The 19,028-nt window shown below is 35.8% G+C and overlaps 4 protein-coding genes across 13 annotated transcripts; 2 read left to right on the forward strand and 2 right to left on the reverse strand.

The window, feature by feature from the left end:
• Positions 1,386–4,554, forward strand: LOC105159340 (alkylated DNA repair protein alkB homolog 8). Of its 3 annotated transcripts, none has more exons than XM_011076372.2 (3): positions 1,386–1,534; positions 2,233–3,343; positions 4,017–4,554. In XM_011076372.2, exons 2-3 carry the CDS (start codon positions 2,262–2,264, stop codon positions 4,105–4,107), a joined length of 1,173 nt encoding a protein of 390 aa, XP_011074674.1. In that variant the 5' UTR covers positions 1,386–1,534; positions 2,233–2,261; the 3' UTR covers positions 4,108–4,554. The 3 variants fall into 3 exon arrangements, with proteins under 3 accessions (XP_011074674.1, XP_020548623.1, XP_011074675.1); XM_020692964.1 differs by having other exon boundaries at positions 1,394–1,534; positions 1,978–3,343; XM_011076373.2 differs by having other exon boundaries at positions 1,409–1,534; positions 2,080–3,343.
• Positions 8,244–10,759, forward strand: LOC105159341 (AP-2 complex subunit sigma). Its single transcript, XM_011076374.2, has 6 exons — positions 8,244–8,376; positions 8,504–8,602; positions 8,687–8,737; positions 9,152–9,325; positions 10,052–10,111; positions 10,454–10,759. Exons 1-6 carry the CDS (start codon positions 8,374–8,376, stop codon positions 10,493–10,495), a joined length of 429 nt encoding a protein of 142 aa, XP_011074676.1. The 5' UTR covers positions 8,244–8,373; the 3' UTR covers positions 10,496–10,759.
• On the reverse strand, positions 11,020–16,830 carry LOC105159342. 8 transcript variants are annotated; one of them, XM_020692636.1, is made up of 15 exons: positions 16,725–16,826; positions 15,834–15,972; positions 15,546–15,672; positions 15,065–15,209; positions 14,891–14,948; positions 13,975–14,099; positions 13,689–13,863; positions 13,384–13,600; positions 13,237–13,297; positions 13,090–13,150; positions 12,897–12,966; positions 12,726–12,816; positions 12,284–12,640; positions 11,947–12,150; positions 11,020–11,691 (listed from the first exon to the last, which is right to left on the reverse strand). In XM_020692636.1, exons 4-15 carry the CDS (start codon positions 15,143–15,145, stop codon positions 11,278–11,280), a joined length of 1,914 nt encoding a protein of 637 aa, XP_020548295.1. In that variant the 5' UTR covers positions 15,146–15,209; positions 15,546–15,672; positions 15,834–15,972; positions 16,725–16,826; the 3' UTR covers positions 11,020–11,277. The 8 variants fall into 8 exon arrangements, with proteins under 8 accessions (XP_020548295.1, XP_020548294.1, XP_020548296.1 ...); XM_020692635.1 differs by having other exon boundaries at positions 15,834–16,618; XM_020692637.1 differs by having other exon boundaries at positions 11,020–11,685; positions 15,834–16,830.
• Positions 17,968–18,724, reverse strand: LOC105159343 (snakin-2-like). Its single transcript, XM_011076380.2, has 3 exons — positions 18,561–18,724; positions 18,398–18,449; positions 17,968–18,315 (listed from the first exon to the last, which is right to left on the reverse strand). Exons 1-3 carry the CDS (start codon positions 18,642–18,644, stop codon positions 18,134–18,136), a joined length of 318 nt encoding a protein of 105 aa, XP_011074682.1. The 5' UTR covers positions 18,645–18,724; the 3' UTR covers positions 17,968–18,133.

A 19,028-nucleotide genomic window follows, 5' to 3' on the forward strand; every position in this document is an offset into this window, starting at 1 on the left:
TTTTCACCCATTACAATGGAGAAAGTATGAATTTTCATCAAAATTGTTATTAAATAAGATTTTAGAGAGTAGAGGTTTCTCTTGCATTTAAAGCTATCGACAGATTTTGCCACAAAAGAGCAAAAAAGAATCAGAAATTTCTGACATTTAGAGATACATATGTCTGGTCTGAGTCCAGTACTGTCCAACCCTAATTGTGGTAAAATGGAGCCAAGTAGAAGACGTTTTCATGTTCAAAGATGTATTGGATCCGGAAGTATATTTTTGAATTTGAAAATGTAATGTGTGATTGGTATGGATATATGCACCCAACTCAACTGGGGAAAACCAGCTAATTAATGTCGTACGGAGAAAACTAAATAAAGAATGCGAATTACTTTTGTTTTCGATGCATTTAAGTATGAATGAATTATTTGGTCCGACAAGAGTACGAGAACGATAGTTAAGAGGCTTTTGTTGTGGTCGGCCACCTAATTCACTTCAATTCTTCAATTAGTTGTAACTCGGATTCGTTTAGATTTTCACACAGCTTTGACCCTTTGGTATTTAGATTTGTCATTAATGTTAATCTACGTGGCACGTAAAGTATATACTAATACTAAAAAAAATCCGAGTTATCAAAACAGCGTTTACAAAATTGTTTAAGATGTTTCAATAAAAATTCAAATTTTCAAAATCTATTATTTTTTTTAAAATTCTTGGAAAAATTTAATTTAGTGTAATTGAAACAAACGTTTTAAAATATAACAATCGAATTTAGAAATAAAAAACATTCAAAGTCACGTTGGAACAAATATTATATAACAGTTAGAAACGCTATTTACGACAAGATAATTAAATAGAAAACTTACAACGAGAACTATATCGTAACAATTTTCAATCCAACGAAAATAGTTATTTTAACTAAATCATATAATTCACTACTTGTTTTGAAGAAAATATAAGTCCCATATCAGTAGTGCCCGAGTACAACATAATTTCTCCCAAAATAAGACGATTTTGCAATTCTTTTTATTTTAGTACTACACCAAAGAACACCTCGATCAAACACTCAAAAGTTCGTTATTTGAAAATTAAGCTCAAATCTCTACAAATTTTAGAGGAGAGCATTAAAAAAAACTATTAAAATAAATTTAAATATTTTTGCCGCAATAAAAAAACAATAAAAGCATCAAAAGAGTGTTCTTCAATTATACAAAGCTATAAATATTTATTTATTTAATTAATTAATATTTAAACAGTATTTAGGAAAAATAAAATATTAATTTTAAATGGAAAAGGGTGAAGATTGATAAATGGCCTTTGTGTGTCCAGTCCATATTGAAGCAAGCCCTACAACTGGGTGGTTGGGCTTTTGGGCCAGTATCTTGGGATAGGTAACTTAACAAGGATGCATAGCCCATTAAACCGCGCAGGTTTTGCGTTAGCCGACGAGAGCTACGTCGTCACCATAGTTTCTTCAGCGTTTCAACCTGCGAGCGGAAGTCTGCTGCAATCTTCTTCGTCTTCTTCAGTTTCATGGTTGCCTTAATTCGTAAGTGCTTTTTGTTTCCGATTATATGCTGCTTTGTTTTTGGTCTGCTTCGAGATCCAATCTTATACTTTCTTCTGCTTCGTAATGAAAATCTCATTTTGTATGGCGATAAATGATGATGACTGAACATTGTGCTTCTGGTTTCTTATTTTGTCATGAAGTGATTTTGGTTTCGTCTGCTGGGAAGGGGAAATCAATTATCGGTAAAGAACCTAAGGTGTAAAACTGTAAAGTAGCTGGTAATTTGCTGTTGTACATTTTGCATTGCCCTTCCCGGTTCCGTGTGTTGTTCATTGATTTTATATGTGTAACTTATTGAATGGGTTTTGAAGTTTCCGTAAAGTTTTCGCTGCTAAATTGATAGCCTATTGAGTTGCTAATCAGCAAAATTAGCAAGTACTTGATTAGTTTTTAATCATTTGCTTGAATTACATTACATGTAGGTCAATATGGACTGGGTATGTTGGAATTTTAGAAGATTTTTAAGGAGATATGGTGCTCAAATTGGCGTCACAAAATTTACTTTCATGTTTTTTCAAGTGTAGGAGTGAATGAGGTCCATTTGGGGTAACCAAAATTTGTAACTTTCACATGGCATCTGGTGCATTTACGATTACAACAAGTGAAAAAGCAATGAAAGAGAGATGAGTACGATCACAGGTGCTGAGTTGTATTTTGTTTTCTTGTTTGCATAACAGAATCTGTCTAGTTGTGATGGCATGTGCTGATGCTTCTTGTTGGTAGAAGACCAAGTTTTGGCATTACATCTGTCCGGGCTTGCTCTACTGCTATCTCTTTTACTGGCTGTCATTTCAGAGGCTTAGCCACTATGAAAGAAGAAGGAATGGATAATTCCGTTGATTTTTCTGCTATTTCTCGTGAAAAATTGCCTGTTTTACCACCTATAGTTGCAAGGAATGGCCAGAAATGTTCATCCTCTAAAGTTCAGGCAACACCAGAAATTGAGAAGAAGTATGTCCATCGGGTTTATGATGCTATTGCACCCCATTTTAGTTCTACTCGGTTTGCAAAATGGCCCAAAGTCCAAACGTTCTTGAATTCTCTGCCTTCAGGATCACTTGTTTTAGATGCTGGCTGTGGCAACGGGAAATACTTGGGGCTGAATCCAAACTGCTATTTCATTGGATGTGATATTAGTGCTCCCCTTATTAATATATGTGCAGATAAGGGGCATGAAGTTTTAGTTGCTGATGCAGTAAATCTACCTTATCGATCTGGTTATGGTGATGCCGCAATTTCTATTGCAGTCTTACATCACCTGAGCACGGAAATTCGGAGAAAGAAAGCAGTAGAAGAATTAATCCGTATTGTAAAACCAGGTGGCCTTGTGTTAATTACAGTTTGGGCTAGGGAACAAGAAGATAAGGCATTGGTTAATAAATGGACTCCTCTTAATCAGAAGTACTTAGAAGAGTGGATAGGACCTGGTAGCCCTCGGGTTCGTAGCTCTTCATCTTCATTTTCTTTAAAAAGCATTCCAGAAACTGAAGAAAATGTTTCGGTGGAGCAGTTGAAAGATGTAGGTGAAGAATCTGCTGAAAAGAACCCGCATGAAATAATGTGCTCAAACTCTAATGATGGACATTCTCCATTGGATTCTAAAAATAAAGCGAGTAATCTATATCAGCAAGAATATTTTGTACCATGGCACTTACCCTATCATCGTGCTGAAGTAAGCGGAGCGTCTGTCAATGCTGTAGCTAATGGTTTGGCAAGGAAAGACGATAAGAAGGGCGCCGTGGTGTATGACAGATATTATCATGTTTTCAGTGAAGGTGAACTTGAAAGGTAAAATATTATTTAAACATCCTTTTCTTCTTTGAACCGAGTTTCCTAGGGATTTGGTCCGGTGTTGGATGTTCGCTATAGGTCTGATGGACATGCATGGTACTGGACGTTATACACATTTTCTTTTGCTGTTCCCCTTAATGGGATAATTTATATTACTATCCATAATTATGATCAGAATATCGTGTGAATTAGTCTTCTAAGCTGTTGCACCACTTGTTTCAATCTTCTGCTAATAAACCCCTTTGTGAAGCCTAGTGCTTGTCGTAGAGCTGTTTGTGATAAATATGAACTCGTCAAATTTGTAATGTTCTCCAGCTCAAGAGTGACTTCCAATCGAGAACAAACAATGGTTTTGGAAAGCAGGTGAGGAACTTGCTAATTGGTACCAAAGGTTGACTGATCTCTTGGCTTACCTTTTGCCTGGATATGGAATCTAAATGAAAGACTAACAACAGATGTACAAAGGAAAAATGTAGCTCCTTTGTTTCATATTTCATCATTGACTGTATTGTTTCAATAATTTGCTCAGTGCTGAAGTATTGTATGGCAATTCATATGCGTTCATGCTATTTTCACCTGAATAATATCTTTTGAGGCCTTTGCAATATTTTCCTTATTGATGCTACTTAATCTTAGGCTTTAACCTTCCGTACCACAATAATATGCGCAGGTTAGTTTCTGGTGTGGATGGTGCTGACATTGTCGACAGATTCTATGATAAATCAAACTGGTGCATTATCCTTGAGAAAACTTCGTCATAAATTGGGTCCTGTTCGTCAATCTTGTAACCAGTGAACTTCACCGAAAAAATACTTCAGTTATCTTGTTTTGAAGCGTTTTACAATGTTGGAGTAGGTGATCTTGCAAGCTGAGGCAAAACGGCTCAGAAGAGTTTGATTTTGGCAACAAAATACATCCGAAACAAGATCCGAGAGCCCTTCAACCAGCAAGAAACCGGCAATTCATGAGATTTTGCACAGGAACGTCATATTTTAACTTTTGGAGGTTTGTTGAGGGCGGGCTGTCTCGTCCTTCCATTATACATCTGTGCTTCAGTTTCAATGTACCACTAGTAGCCTTTGTAAAGACCTGATATTTTACTGTGTTGAAAGCCTCACAACAGATGCCGCATCTATAGAAGATGCTGTTTTGTGTTGAAAAGATGACGATAAATTTTGAACTAGAATAGATGCTTGTTTTCCATATCATTTCTAGTGATTACAAACTTGGGTTTTGGTTTAGGCGATCAAAGGTGAAAAAGGACAATGGTTTCCTTGTACTACCTCGATCCCCATTTTTGAGGCCGCGAACATCGAACATATTAGAATTCAGGGTTCTGCTTTTCAAATCTCAGGGTAGTCCCACGATGCTATGCAGTATTATTATTTCTGCAAAATATTCATAGTTCTAAACGTTTTCTCCAAACATTTTATGAAATATTTAATCAACATTCAAAATTTTGCATAACTTTATTGTTTCAATCCTGCCTCATTAGGAAGGCACATAACAACCAATGCAGATTTTATTTAGGGCCTCCTCAAGTTCTTATATTAAAGAAACCAAAAGCAATATCCGTCCGACAATATCATAATAACCAGCAGCCTTTTCCCTATTATATTATTATTAATTTACCAAAAAATTGAAAAGAAAGAAAGATTAACAAAAATGCAAGACTGTACATTGCCCTAATCATTGATTCCCTCAGATTGCAGATTTCCCAGAAAAAGCTGGGCACTCATCATTCAAGGAACGCATACTTTTCTATACATATTAGTCAGTCAACCATCAGCCACAGATATTTAACCTAGTTAATTAGTTGCGGATTAATTATCTAATCTTCCCATTAATTACGGATTTATGTTATATATAACCCAGAAATTCTATCCCTAGACCGTCGTTTGGTTAAATTTCAATTAATTATATGAGAAGTGTAATACATTTGTCGTACGATAAATATACAATTAAAAAAAATCCAATATCATATAGTAAATATATTATAGATTGATTTGAGTCGGCCGAACCATTTATTTGTTTCATATACCATTTATTATTTATGTCCATAAAAAAATCAGCTTGGTAATGCTTGCTCCCGCATAAGTTATTATCTGTTAGACCACATATGATATTTTCATCAAGTGTTAATCAACAGTTCATATGGACGGTACCGAGTTATCCTAAAAACTCTTGAGATTGTTCTAGAAAAGCTGATTAGTCTGCAGAGGGTGTTGATAAGGACTAATTAATACATAGTATATTAATGAAAAATGAAGAGATGGAGGAGGCATTTTGGTTGGTGATGGTGTAAAGGTTGAAGATGAATGTATACATAACTCGCCTTCAAAGTGAAGTCATTGCAGAATTATTTGGAGCGTACAAAGCCTGGGAATTTTATATTCGTAGCAGTATATGAAAGCCATCAATAACTGTTGCAGTCTCCCCCAAAATATCTACCGCTCTAATCATAATTCCTTTGCCTTAAATATTAATTTGCTCATAATTGCCTGATTTTCATTCCTGGGAAATTAATGCTTCTTTATCACTTCTTTTTTCCATACATAACCCATCTCCCTTACATGGATTGAAGAGACTCTCATGCTTACTATTGAAGATAACGGAAGTATTGAGATTAGATACAATATGTTTATCTCATTTAATATATTTCACTATCAATCTCTGTGATTCAATACTTAAGGTTGAACATTGCCACGCCCACAATGTGGATTCAAATTTTTATTGAGGTGTTTGGTGGGAAAAAGTCACGTGATTAGAGCTTTGTTGGTTGGTTGGTGCGTGCGCTATTTTTTCTAACTGATCTGTAAGACGTTATCCTTACTTTCTCATTTTATCTAATAAAAAAAGCTTTTCAAATATAAAAAAAAATTAAATATATTAATAATTTATATCAAATAGATATACACATGATGCAAATAAACAAGAAATTATCATATATAAGAACCTCAATCTTACCTTAGTAGAAGATGCATATGAATTACTGACATAACAAAGCATTAAAATTGATTACATTATCTATTGTTAATTATATGATTAAAAATTTTAATTACCAACTAATTATACAAACATTTTAATATTACACATGATATAGTTGTTTAACAAAAAAGGGTATGCAAATGATTTGGTCACATGGCTGATACAACCTCTTTCTGAATATATGAGCATCATTGAGTCGTCTGTCGCATTGAATATATAAATTAAATTAAACCTCCCAAAAAGTTTTTTTTTTTCAAAATTAAATCCACTTCTTTTTATTCTTCCATACGACAGAAATGATAGCACTACACTTCCCGGAGAATTAATATCTTCAAAATAATCTTAAATGGATAAACATATTTCATAATTAAATAATTATAAGTAGGAGGAGTAGTAGAAGGGATTCGCCATTTTAGGTATTCTTATAAGCTTTATAGGGTTTCCTTTCCTTCCTCAATATCAAGAATTCACCAAAAAAAAAACCCATGAAACTCTTGAACCGGTTTCGTAAGATCATAATGCGGTTAATCCTCCCGGGTGTCCCTGCTCGAGGAGGTTCTGCGGCGGCGGCGCCAAGGCGGAGGTCATGCGACGGGGGGGCAGAGCCACCCAAGACTTCATGCAGTTCGTACTATTACTCCTCCAATTCACATTACAATGAAGCGATTGCGGATTGCATTGAGTTCTTCAACAAGTCGTCGCAGGGTGGTCATGTGTTTAATACTGCAAGAACATCTGATGTAATTATGGTTTGAAGAATTTATAAATAAATATTAATTCATTCAACTATTTTTTTTTCCCACTATACATATCCATATAATTCTTGAATATTGAGTTGCTGGATGATTATATATAGAATATAATTTATTAATTGAAAATAATCATATTTATGAATTAGTATTTGTAGGTAGGGTGGAGAAGGGCTGTGGGTGGGGTGATTCTTTTATAATTTTTGGGTTTGATTTCTTTGTTTGTGGGTTGATTTGATGAAGCACGCAAATAAAGAGAAGTTTTGCTTTTGCATGCACATTTTATTTTTTATTTTTGGTTAATATCCATGCATATTCTTACGCACAAAACTAATCTCTAGCTTAGTGGTATATATGAAACAATTCTATTTTTTATTTCAAATTTTATTGTATTTTCTGTTTTATTTAATATGCACATATTATGTATATATTTCTTTAAGAAGTTAAAATAGATGATATAAATATTTGCCGTTTATATATTAAATAAAATAAAATGTGAAATAGAATATTAATACATATGATAAATATGGAATTTTTAACCATAAACTGATCAAACTTATATATGTATAGTAAGTAGGCATTATTGACTATATATGGCTCATTATTCTTAAGCAACTTCAAACTTAATCTCCATGTATTATTAATTCCACCAATACTATCAAGCAAATGCAAATATATATATGTTTTTTAGCGTCTCATTTCCACATTACATCCAAGAGGTGGATTTGAATCTCATGACTATGAATGTATAGTACTATTTTTTTTATAATAATATCTTGTTTATTTCTTTGATTTGAATATATTTTTTAATTTAAAAATATCAATTTATTGGATTAGTATTTTAATTTGAATGTAATATATGATGTCGTAATAAATGAAACTTATTCCAAAAAAAAGAAAAAAAGGTGAAAAACTGGAATTAGGCTTTGTTGTTATTATGTAAACAAAGAGAGAAGAAAATGGGCTGATCCAAGTGAGTTTTGGGCTCAGAATATTAATTGAGCCCAACAAGTGAAAAACTGGATAAATGGATACCCAAAATAATATGTAAAGGAATCAAGGCAATGGGCTGATCCAAAAATTTCAGGTAATCGACCCGAACTCATAAACGTCATCTCAATGGTGAATTATTAATTGTTATAATTAATGACGTAAGAATTAAAAAATGTAGGAACACAGCAGGGGGGCAATGTCGTTTTTGACCTCTGACTTGTCTCCTCGGAAATCATTTCCAAGTTTTCGACTCTGCAATCTGCGTGGTGCTGGTGTGAATTTCATCATCTCTTCAAGATGGTAATCAGCCCTTCGCCTAGGGTTCTTTCTAGTTTACTAGATTCTAATCTCGTTCGCTGTTTTTCCTTCCACGGTTTTCGGCGTCACAAGTTTCTTCTTTTTTCTTCTTCATCTTTCGATGTTGCAGATCCGATTTATACTGTTACAGAACAGGCAAGGCAAAACTCGATTGGCCAAATACTACATTCCTCTCGAGGAGTCCGAGAAGCATAAGGTTGAGTACGAGGTAATCTTTTGTGGACGTTTCGGATTTCCAGCTCGATTTCAAGTTCCTCTGAGTTTTGATTTGTTATTCAATTCATTGCTGCAGGTTCATCGATTGGTTGTGAATAGGGATCCAAAATTCACCAACTTTGTGGAGGTGATCAACTCTGCTCGCAGCAGAATATCAGTTTTCAATTCAATTATGTGCTCTTTCGATCCTTTTATTATTCTAATTAGAAGCTTTAGTCCTGTTATCCTTTTATGAACCGAGCATTCGAGCACATGCTGGAAAAGTTCCTTTTTCTTTTTTGTGTTTCTGTTTGTTAGTTAAATCTAAAAGACCATATCTTGAGTTCAAGATAAATTCATTGATTCCGCTCATCATTTAGGGTTCCTTCTTCACTCTTCCGAATGGAAGGATAATGGTTCATGCTCTATTGGCATGTATTTAGTTGTGTCTTTGCCTTTGGTTTTTTTATGGCTTGACATTTCAATATTATTTACTTTGGTCTATTTTCTACTTGGATTTCAAGAAGATCACGGCAGGTTATTGATAAAATTCTTCTTGCAGTTCCGAACCCACAAGGTTATCTACAGGCGATATGCTGGTTTATTTTTCTCTCTATGTGTGGACATCACGGACAATGAGTTAGCTTATTTGGAGTGCATTCACTTATTTGTGGAGATACTGGATCATTTTTTCAGCAATGTGTGCGAGTTAGATTTGGTTTTTAATTTCCACAAGGTATGTCGCAGTTTCTGCACGTTAGCTATTGAATTGAAAGTAAATAAATCCAGCTGGATCATTTGAGACCTGAATAAGAATGTGCAGTGCAAAACTGTGAATGTTTTTTTACCTCCCATGCGTGATTTATCTGCATTTCTATCTCTACAATCAGTCATGCGGCTGCTCCGTGACTAGTACATTTTTTATCTGTCTGTGTTTGGTAAGCTCTAGCAGTACTAACATAGGTTCTTTGTTTTTTTTTCTTTCAAAATTATAACCAAAGGAAATTCATGATTCTTCACCTTACTTGTTGTGCTGGGGAATTCTTTCATTGAACTAGACCTCGAGCTTAGTTTCGCCCATGTGATTCCCTAGATAAGATCTATGGCTTATTTCGCACATTGCCACTCAATATCTTTAACTGTCAACCTGGAGCTAAGATGGTGCTCGGGTAATAAGCCCGCACAGATTGCTTTCTAATTCTCTTTACCTTAAGCTATCTCAGTTGAAATCATGGAAAATTAGCATTGCAAATCCTGCGGATTTGAAAATCCTGTGTGACTATGTAATTTGATATAGTTTGTTGGTAAATTGCTTCTTTTTGTCTTTTGGTGGGATTTTAACACTAAAAATTGCCTCATATCTTAAGTATCATTCAACAAATTCATCACTCGAATTCATTTTTATGACGTGTGGTACATGCATGTCACTGCATGCCCTGATGAATTCTGTTCGTCTTTAAAGGTATATCTCATATTAGATGAGTTCATACTTGCTGGGGAACTGCAAGAAACAAGCAAGAAGGTAAAACTTCTATTTATGTTTTAGCTGTTGGTGAAAATATTGATAACTTTTACCCCACCACATTGTATTGTTATTTACCCTCCATTTGTCACATGAATATAAGGTTTAAAAGCAAGTGGATGCCAAGTTTTTTATGTATGACTATCTTCCTATGAACGTCCCCTCCCCCTAATCTTTTTTATCCGTACAAGTTATAGGTAGACATAAATTCCTGATATGAAAATATGTAGTGTGTTATTTTTCATTAAAATTGGGAAAATGGTTGGGGTGTTTCCAAGTGATGATTTAAGAAAATCATGTCTGACAACTTGTATGTATTCCCTACTCTCCATTATACAACAGGCAATCATAGAGAGAATGGGGGAATTGGAAAAGCAGGAGTAAGGATTTGAGGGGCAGTATCTTGAAGGTCAAGAAGCTACGTAGTGCATAACATTATTGAAACAGAACTGCAACACTCTCCAATTTCTTACGCCTTCAAGATTTTGAAATCTTGTTTGTAAAGAGTCACGCGTGCGCAATGTTATTTGAATGGTGATTTGACATTGCTTGAAAATTCAATTAAATTAGCACCCTACTCTACTCTTTCTGTAAAAGCAGAACAATTAGCCATGATATGGTTGCGATAAGTTCAGTTCACGGTCTACATGATATTGTCTCTATCCGTTTGACTATCAAGTATCAATAACCAACATGGTTTTGATCGGTTAACAAAGGTTCGGCCCTGTCTGCCATAACATGCAATGTTGGTCAGATACAGTAATGAATTCTATTTAATTTAATAGTGAAAATTTTCTACTTTTATCTATTGAAATTTAGTATCTTAAGAGTTAGCTTATTATCCTCTTCACCATTTTTTGTACGAAGAGAAACAATTTAATGTAGCTAAAGAGATTGCAAGCACTAGATAAATAAATCTTCTTTCCTTGCTATATTGCCACATAATATACAAAATCCCTTGAACATGAGCGTCACCGCTCTAGGTGTCACACTTTCATTTCTATAGCAAGCCACATTATAAGCAACTGGCAAAAACCTGCAGGATGCTTCTACTCCCTTTCTATCTGTCCCAGAATTTTTACACCACAACCAATGAGCTCATAGATAATAAAGAATTAAGTAATGATGGCTCCTTCTAAAGCCAGGCTCATAGGATTTGTCAAACATCAAAGCTGCTGGTTGCAGAGTAGCTGCATATGCGATGAGTTTTCAGAACATAATGCAGTTCCATTTCTCTCATATGCTGAATTGAGACGATGATGATGTCTCTCCACATTTGAAAGAGTCAATGTTGAATTGATGGGCGAATTCTGCTGTTGTGGAGGTGAGAAGTGTTGGTACTTTGAGCCCATAACGGAGTGCAGGTGCGGGAAAAGCGCCTGAGCATAATTCAGCAAGGAAGGTGAGTTTCCTCCTCCATTTTGCCAGTCTGGTAATAAATGTGGTCGACCAACTCCACTGGGACTATATTGAGCCTGGAGCTGAGAAGTCCATTTCTGCTGCTGTGACTCCAACTGTTGCCCCAGTGGGGCTGCAACAGTGCCACCGCGAGTGTTGCTAAGATATGGCGGAAGCTGTACCTTCACATTCATAAAGTACAAATTAAATAGCCATATCATATATTCTTTACCTAAAAGACTTGCCATAGCCATATCTAATAAACTTTCACCGTGTTGCAAGACTCCGTTACACATCTCAAGAATTTTTAACTTTCACGCATTGCTCATTATTTGAGGTAGATTGTTTAAGAAAAAGATAGCATATTTACAATGAGATAGAAGAACAGTTCAATGTAGTTTCATATAACTTAGGTGATAAGAGAGTGAGCAAGTTACCTTTGGTGCTGCTGCAGTTGAAGTGTGATCATGGAAAGTCGATGAATAACCATTCTGGGACAGTGAAAAAAGCATGGCTGAATGATTTTGTGGCTGCTGGTATGACACATTAAATTGATTCAGAGCCTCACGGCTGCATCCTGCTCTATTGACGCCCCCACTGGAATCTGAACCTCCAGCATCCAAAGACATAAAATCTGGACCCTGCAAAACAAATTATTTATTCACATAATAAAATTTTAACTACAGAAAAAGGGCCCTTGGTATGTGAATTAGACCCAGATGAAACAGTTTCACTTCAGAATCGAGCTTAAAGTGGGATGAAAAATGAACTCACCCTTTTCCATGATGAGCATAAGACGGAGGTTTTATTAGGCTGTTGCTGATCTTGAAGGAGCCTTTTATGCGAGCAAACAGCAATTCCAATATCAGAAGAGCCCTCAGAGGCAGAATGTATGAAGCCATTAAAAGGCAAACCACCATGTCTGCCATTTATCGCCAGCTTCTGGTTATCGATGCTCACATGAGGCCCTTTCTCAAGGCCTCTAGTGGTTGTTGATTGACTAGGCTTCTGGAGTGAACCTGTGTTTCTCCCCGGGTTTCCCAAGACTTTAACCAGGTTAGCGATGTACACATGGGTGGAACATCGCTTTCTTGACTTCTTTGGCTCAACCGCAACTCGACAATAGTGAATCTAAGAATCAAGAGAAGATACTGATAAGATTAGAAAGCCATAAAGATTATAAATCCAGTTTAAATTTTTTAAAGCTGCAGCATACCTTGTCAGCAGTAATACCATGCTCGTTGACTATAGGCTGGGTAGCACAATTTGTATTCTCGAACCATGCAGGAAATATGTCGGGCAAAGATCTGTGATTATTCAGCTCATGATAAGCTTGAAATCTATTAATAAGCAAGAAACTAAGCGTGTTCTAGAAAAGGAAAATTACAGCGGGCCTGATCCCTGTGTATTAGAGCCGACAACTCCTGTTGAAGACAAGCTTGGTTCCAGCAGTAAACCTATATTTGTAAACCAAAAAGGTCACATGACTGATAAATACAGCAATCCCCACTATTATGGTAAAAGCCACTTTGAGTCAGGGATAGTGGCTTACATTAGAAGAACACAATAAAAAAACTTACCTTTATATTTGTCCTCCTTGGGATAATGATGATTTCCGTATTGAATCCCAGAAATTGCAACCTGGAAAACACCCCAAGCACCACCTATTAGTACATTAGTTACAAAGGTCAGGGAGAGGATCTGAACATCGGAATTCTTGAACCAACCTGTTTCTGTGCAGTCGTTTGTTCACAACTTTGGATCATGTCAAGTGTTGACATTTTTGGTCTATGATATAATCAATAACAGAAGATTAAGAGCTCCGGATGTATAACATATTGAGGATTGCAGGGAGAAAGAAACTGGTTATGCACCTGGGACCCAGACTTGAATTTGATGGAATACCAGACACAATAGGTATAGCTGATTGCTCACTAAACGCCAACTCAGATTGTTGAGCATCATCCAGAGATTGGTATTTCAAGACTTCTTCTGTTGAATTCACCAAAACTGAAGAATGACAAGCAGACTCAAGAGTGACTCTTGTATTTATTTCCCCAGACTCCTCTTGTTGCATCGAAATCTCAGCATCTGTTTGTCGTGGCACAGAGCAGCAGAACAGATGAAGAATTCAAATTAAGTCATGAACAACATGGCAAAACAAAGCAACAAAATGAACCTTTAGCTGCTGCAGTCATTGAGCTCCCTGCTTCTACTTTTGTTGAAGGTTTTATTTCCGATGGTTCTCCGTCCAAGACTGGCTTGTTAGTCTTGGTAATGTCAGAGAACATGTCCACCAAAGAGTACAAGGTCTCAGCAACTTCTTCTTCATCCTTGGTAATTTGTCCATGTTTCTGAAAAAGTAATCCCATGTATTATAAAGAATGTCAGCTGATTTTCACATCCCTATGTTGTCTGTAAACAACATAGAATAGCTTGAACTTTCAAAAGCTGCAACGTCTAACCATATTCAGTCTGGATTTCTTGGCACCGTCTACCCTGATCATTTCAACTCCATTGGACATGTGAAGTTGCTTCCTTGAAATTAGCAAAGGTGGAGTAATAGATTCACGGGCCCGCTTCTTGATGGCTGCAACATATAAATACAATGAACTGATAAGATCTCCTCAAGAGTATTTTAGCATTTGCCATTTACTGTTTTACAGAATCTAAGAACACTTCTGTCAAATATGAAACCTCCCATCACTCAAACAAGTATTAGTCCTCTTATAGATATGATGTTAAAAAATCACCTGTGGAACTAATTCAGCAGAGAGAAAGCAAATTATTCAGCATGTGGACCTTAAATAGACATGAAATACTAATACAATCCTCCAACAGATTGAGAAGGCAGAGAAACGTAGAAGATGACGACGGAGCAAAGAGAACCCACTCTAATTGCCAAGGAAGTATATCACTAGATACAGGATAAAATATTGCTGGACCTCTTCCATTTAAGCACTTTTGGTGAAATTCAAAGAATTAATGGTGGCGGTTGGACGAAGATAATGATCATCAGATTGAAAGAGTCAAAGTTACAGCAAAGTGAGCCAATTTTTCACATTAGATCCAGAAGCAAACCACGTGCTTCAGTACTAAGTGGAGAAAGAAAAAGGCAGAGAGAGAATCTTTCATTGCCAAGAAAGAGAAGCAAAAAGAAAAGTACAAACTAAAACCAAAGGAAACTTCAAAATTGCACCAACAGGCATGGCATAAAAGATGAGGAACTTCTCAGAAGACCCACCATGCAGAAATCAATTGAACCTGTGGGCTCCAATTAAACTTCACCAAAACACAAACAATCCCACAATCCCTTTAGGTTACAAGAAAATAGCTAAAGTAGGTTTCCCATAGAATAGTTCAGCATAAAACAAGACCTACCAGACCGCAGCCTCCTAGGAACCGGTGCATGGTTCACCACACCACAGTCATCAAGAAGCTGCAAGAATCAAAATTAAAGTATAGTAAGTAAATATCTTCAGTTCCTCACCAGAGAAAAACTAAATTTACAATCTTACACGTTAAAGCATAAGCTAGCACGAGGTAAGTGTTTACCTTTCTCGGCAACTTGTTTTTCTTCTTAATAGTAGCACTAGGCTGCGATTCATCGTCACCAACAAATCGAACAGACCCCATATCGCACTCTGCTTCACTTCAAAGTTCAGTTGAACAGCAGCAGAATCTTTTTCTCTCCTATAATCTGAGCATCCGAATTTTAAGACTCCAATGAACAAAAGGAGATAACTTTAACAAGAAAAGACGCAAAGGACAATAAACCAGTGAAAAGAAGCCAGAAGAAGAAAAGAGGGAAAAGAAAAAAAAAGAAGAATAAAATGCGGCACACACACAGCTAATAAAAAATTCATTATCGTAAACGGCAAAAGATCAAGAACCAAAGAAGGATACAACCGCGGATAAAGACAAGAATGCTATTGATGGCTTTTGTTGTCTAGTAATCGTAAATTAAACAAGAAATGGTGAAAAAATCCCCAGTAATTTAAGTCATGAGGTACAGATATGAATTTGATGTTCATACCAAGAAAATGCTCCGCAACCGACTGGATAATAATAAGCTCCTACATGCGAACCGTCGCTACGTCAGTTTTGTCCTTTTCGAACAAATAGTCGCAAAAGAGACAGCAGCCACGGGATTCACTTGAAAGCTGCTTACAAGGCCCAAATTTGATGCAATCGAAATTTCAATAAATGCCTTCAGATCTTTAAACTCTGTCACTTGTTTTTTATTTATTAAAGAAAAGATATTTAAAAAATCAAAGTACCTGAAAAATGGATTAACAGAAATTGATTGGAGGAGAAGTATTACCTCAAAGAAGAATTATGAGGAAAGCTCAGTTGCATTTCCTATTTGGGCTGTGGGTTTCTTCGATCATTTCTGGGAAACTGATCCATTTTTCTTTATTTTTGGTGTTATTGGGAGAGTTGGAAACCCACAGAAATAGTGGCTGACAGAGAGTGTGAACAGAGGAGGAGGTTGGAAATTAAGAAGGGAAGAGAAAAAGAGTTCCGTTAGGAAAGATAGATGAAAAAGAAAAGTGAATGCTGTCCCTTTTAAGTGGGGGATGGATGTTCAGAGAATCAGGTTTCTTCTTCACGCAGTAAAACACCTCATTTACTGACACACACTCAAACTTTAATTTCTCTCTCTCTCTCTCTCTCTCTCACACACACACACACACACAGAGTGAATCAGAGATGGGAATGCAAAGAGATCACATCAAAATCACGAGAATAGTAAATGCAGAAGTCTAAGCTGAGCGAAAGAAAAGGTAACCTTATTATAGTAAAATATTCTTGAAAACGCAGAAGATCTCAATCATAACACCAAAAGAATAAATACTTTTCCGCTGTGATATGGATTTTATTACAATTCAAACACAACCGCACTAAAAAATCAGACAGAAAACAATGGGGGAAAAGTTTCTAGCCCCCAATAATGAACGGAAAAAAAAAGAAAGAAAAAATCAAAATCATCTAGACAAAAAGCTCAAAGACAAGCAGAATAGCCAGACAAGAAGCTGCTGCGTTCTGCTCCCACATCCAACTCATTCGCAGAGAAGAGACTCAGTAAAGAAGAGATTGGTAGAAATTCTTCGTTGATCAACAAGAAAAAGATTAAAAATCAAAAAACAGTCTTCCATTCGTACTCTTTGCGGCAATAATAAAAAATCAGTACTGCTTTTTAGCACAAGGTTACCTGACTCTGAAACACACAGTGAGTGCGTGGATTGTGTGTGCAGCACTGAGGAGGAGGATCACCCCCTTCACTCATTCCTCAACAGACGGGAAAATGAAGCAACCGATTGCTAAATATAACGACCGTAATTTATAACTGCCTTCAATGACGACATCTCCAGATCCAACGGTCGGAATTGGACGCGCACCCAGATCCGTTGGATTCATCTCTTGCATGAAAAGATAGAAGAGTCCCATGTGTCAGCCACCTGGGACCAATGTCAACGCCCACGCGTCTCCTCGCACGTGCGCAGAAAAGTATTATTATTATTAAGAATAATCCCCTCTCATGATATTTTATATAATTATACGTAATTTTTTTATAATTTTGAGAAATCGTATGGACATTCTTGAAGTTTGCTTCTCCCTAATAAACAAATAATATATTTAATCAAAATTTGTTGAATTTATTGATATTAATAAAAAAATTTGTAATTACCCTTAATTGATTTATTACTGACTTACAGCAAAAAAAATTAATAAAATTACATCATAATCATCTGAATTGCATATAATTAAAAATAAAATTTGGTGAAAATGCATGGAATACTTTGTACATTAAATGCATTAACCAATGTCGCATACTTTATTCAATGATATGTGTCAAATCTACTACAAGTACATCAATAAACTCTGTGCCAGAAATTGGTACATAAAATATGAACCATATGTCAAAAATTGTTGTATTTATTGAGTGGAGAAAGTAGGAATCATAATTTAAGTAAAATCTCAAAAGTGGGTTAATGAAATGAAATGAGTAGTTTCAACCTTGGTAACGTATTTAAAGGATCAAAGTAAGAAGATGGGAGTAATGATGAGGAGGTGAAAAATGCAAATGCAAATGCTAGAGATTAGTTACTCTGATGATGCAAATCCCAAGATTAAGGTTTCTTTTTGGTGTGATAGGAGAAATTCAGATTTTTTTAGATTCAAGCGTGGAGTGGTAATATATGTCCAGGTATTGTTGGGCTTTATTCAAGTAGTAGATTGAAGCCCAACTATTTATGGGCTAGAAGCCCAATTAGATGAATAGGACGTCAACTCTCTCACTCTAAGCTGCAAATTATGTTGTCCAACTCTATGGTCATAAAAGCTAGTTATGATTCTAGGTGAGTTTAGCCCAGTTAATACAAAACATATATAATTATATTTTGCTAAAATTGATTCAAAAATTCTGTAAATTGCATTATTCATTTTGCCCAAAGTAGAAATAACTACATATATTATATAATTAATTTGTACATTACATAACAATACACACACACAAGTGTAATTGACAAAAAACATAACAGCAGCTGTTCAATATATCACACAAAATGAAACCCACAGACGTCGACATAGATGGAATAAGCCGTTTCTAGTACGTAGTTTTTAGGGACATTTGCGCCTGCCGCCGTGAGTAGTCATGGCCTCATAGCAGGGGCAAAGATGGTGGTTGCCGGAGGTTCCAGGGGGCACGCAGTTGCAGCGGGCGCAGCAAGTTCCACACGCCCTCTTGCACAGGTTTTGCCTCGACGCCAACCGGCACCTCGCCTCGCATGCCGCCGCGCAGTCTATTTCATTTCCACAAAATTCAGTTTAGTCTACACACACACACACACGTGTAAAAGAGATAAAAGAGATAAAGATGAATACTCATTCTGGGGACGTATGAACTTCCGCCTGCACGATCAACATTAGTGCTCATCTGTACGTATAATTTAAAGAGAATTTGAATTAAATAAGACATTCAAAGCGGGGGTTAATTAGGGTATTTTGATCAGATGAAATACAAAAAATTGAAGTACTGTATACGTACCTCTTCATCCTTAGCTTCAACAAGGAGATGCATAAGGAGAAGGGAAATATAAAGTGAAGTAATTAGGTGCTTGGAGATGGGCATTGCTCAAAGTCTAGATTTCCGAATAGCGTAGCTAACTAGGTCGAATGTGATGGGTGAAGACGATCTACTACGTATATTTATATATATATATCAGATAATATATGAGAAATTATAGTCTATTCATTTTATTTTCTACGTAATCTAATATATACAGTATAAAAAATTAATGGGTATGGGCAAAATAATTAAAAGCTTTGTAAGTTGGTGAAAAAAAAAATAAATGTAAATTTCAAAGAAGAGAGAAAGAGGGGAATGAAAGTATTAATACTGACTAATTCAAATTGTTTCAATTAACGATTAAAAAAAAGGTATTTCAAATAATTTGTCTTGGAATAATTTTTTCAAATCCTCCAAAAAAAGATTAATTTATGTTGGAAATTCCAG

Source organism: Sesamum indicum, linkage group LG3 (assembly GCF_000512975.1).
Source record: "Sesamum indicum cultivar Zhongzhi No. 13 linkage group LG3, S_indicum_v1.0, whole genome shotgun sequence".
NCBI lineage: Eukaryota > Viridiplantae > Streptophyta > Magnoliopsida > Lamiales > Pedaliaceae > Sesamum > Sesamum indicum.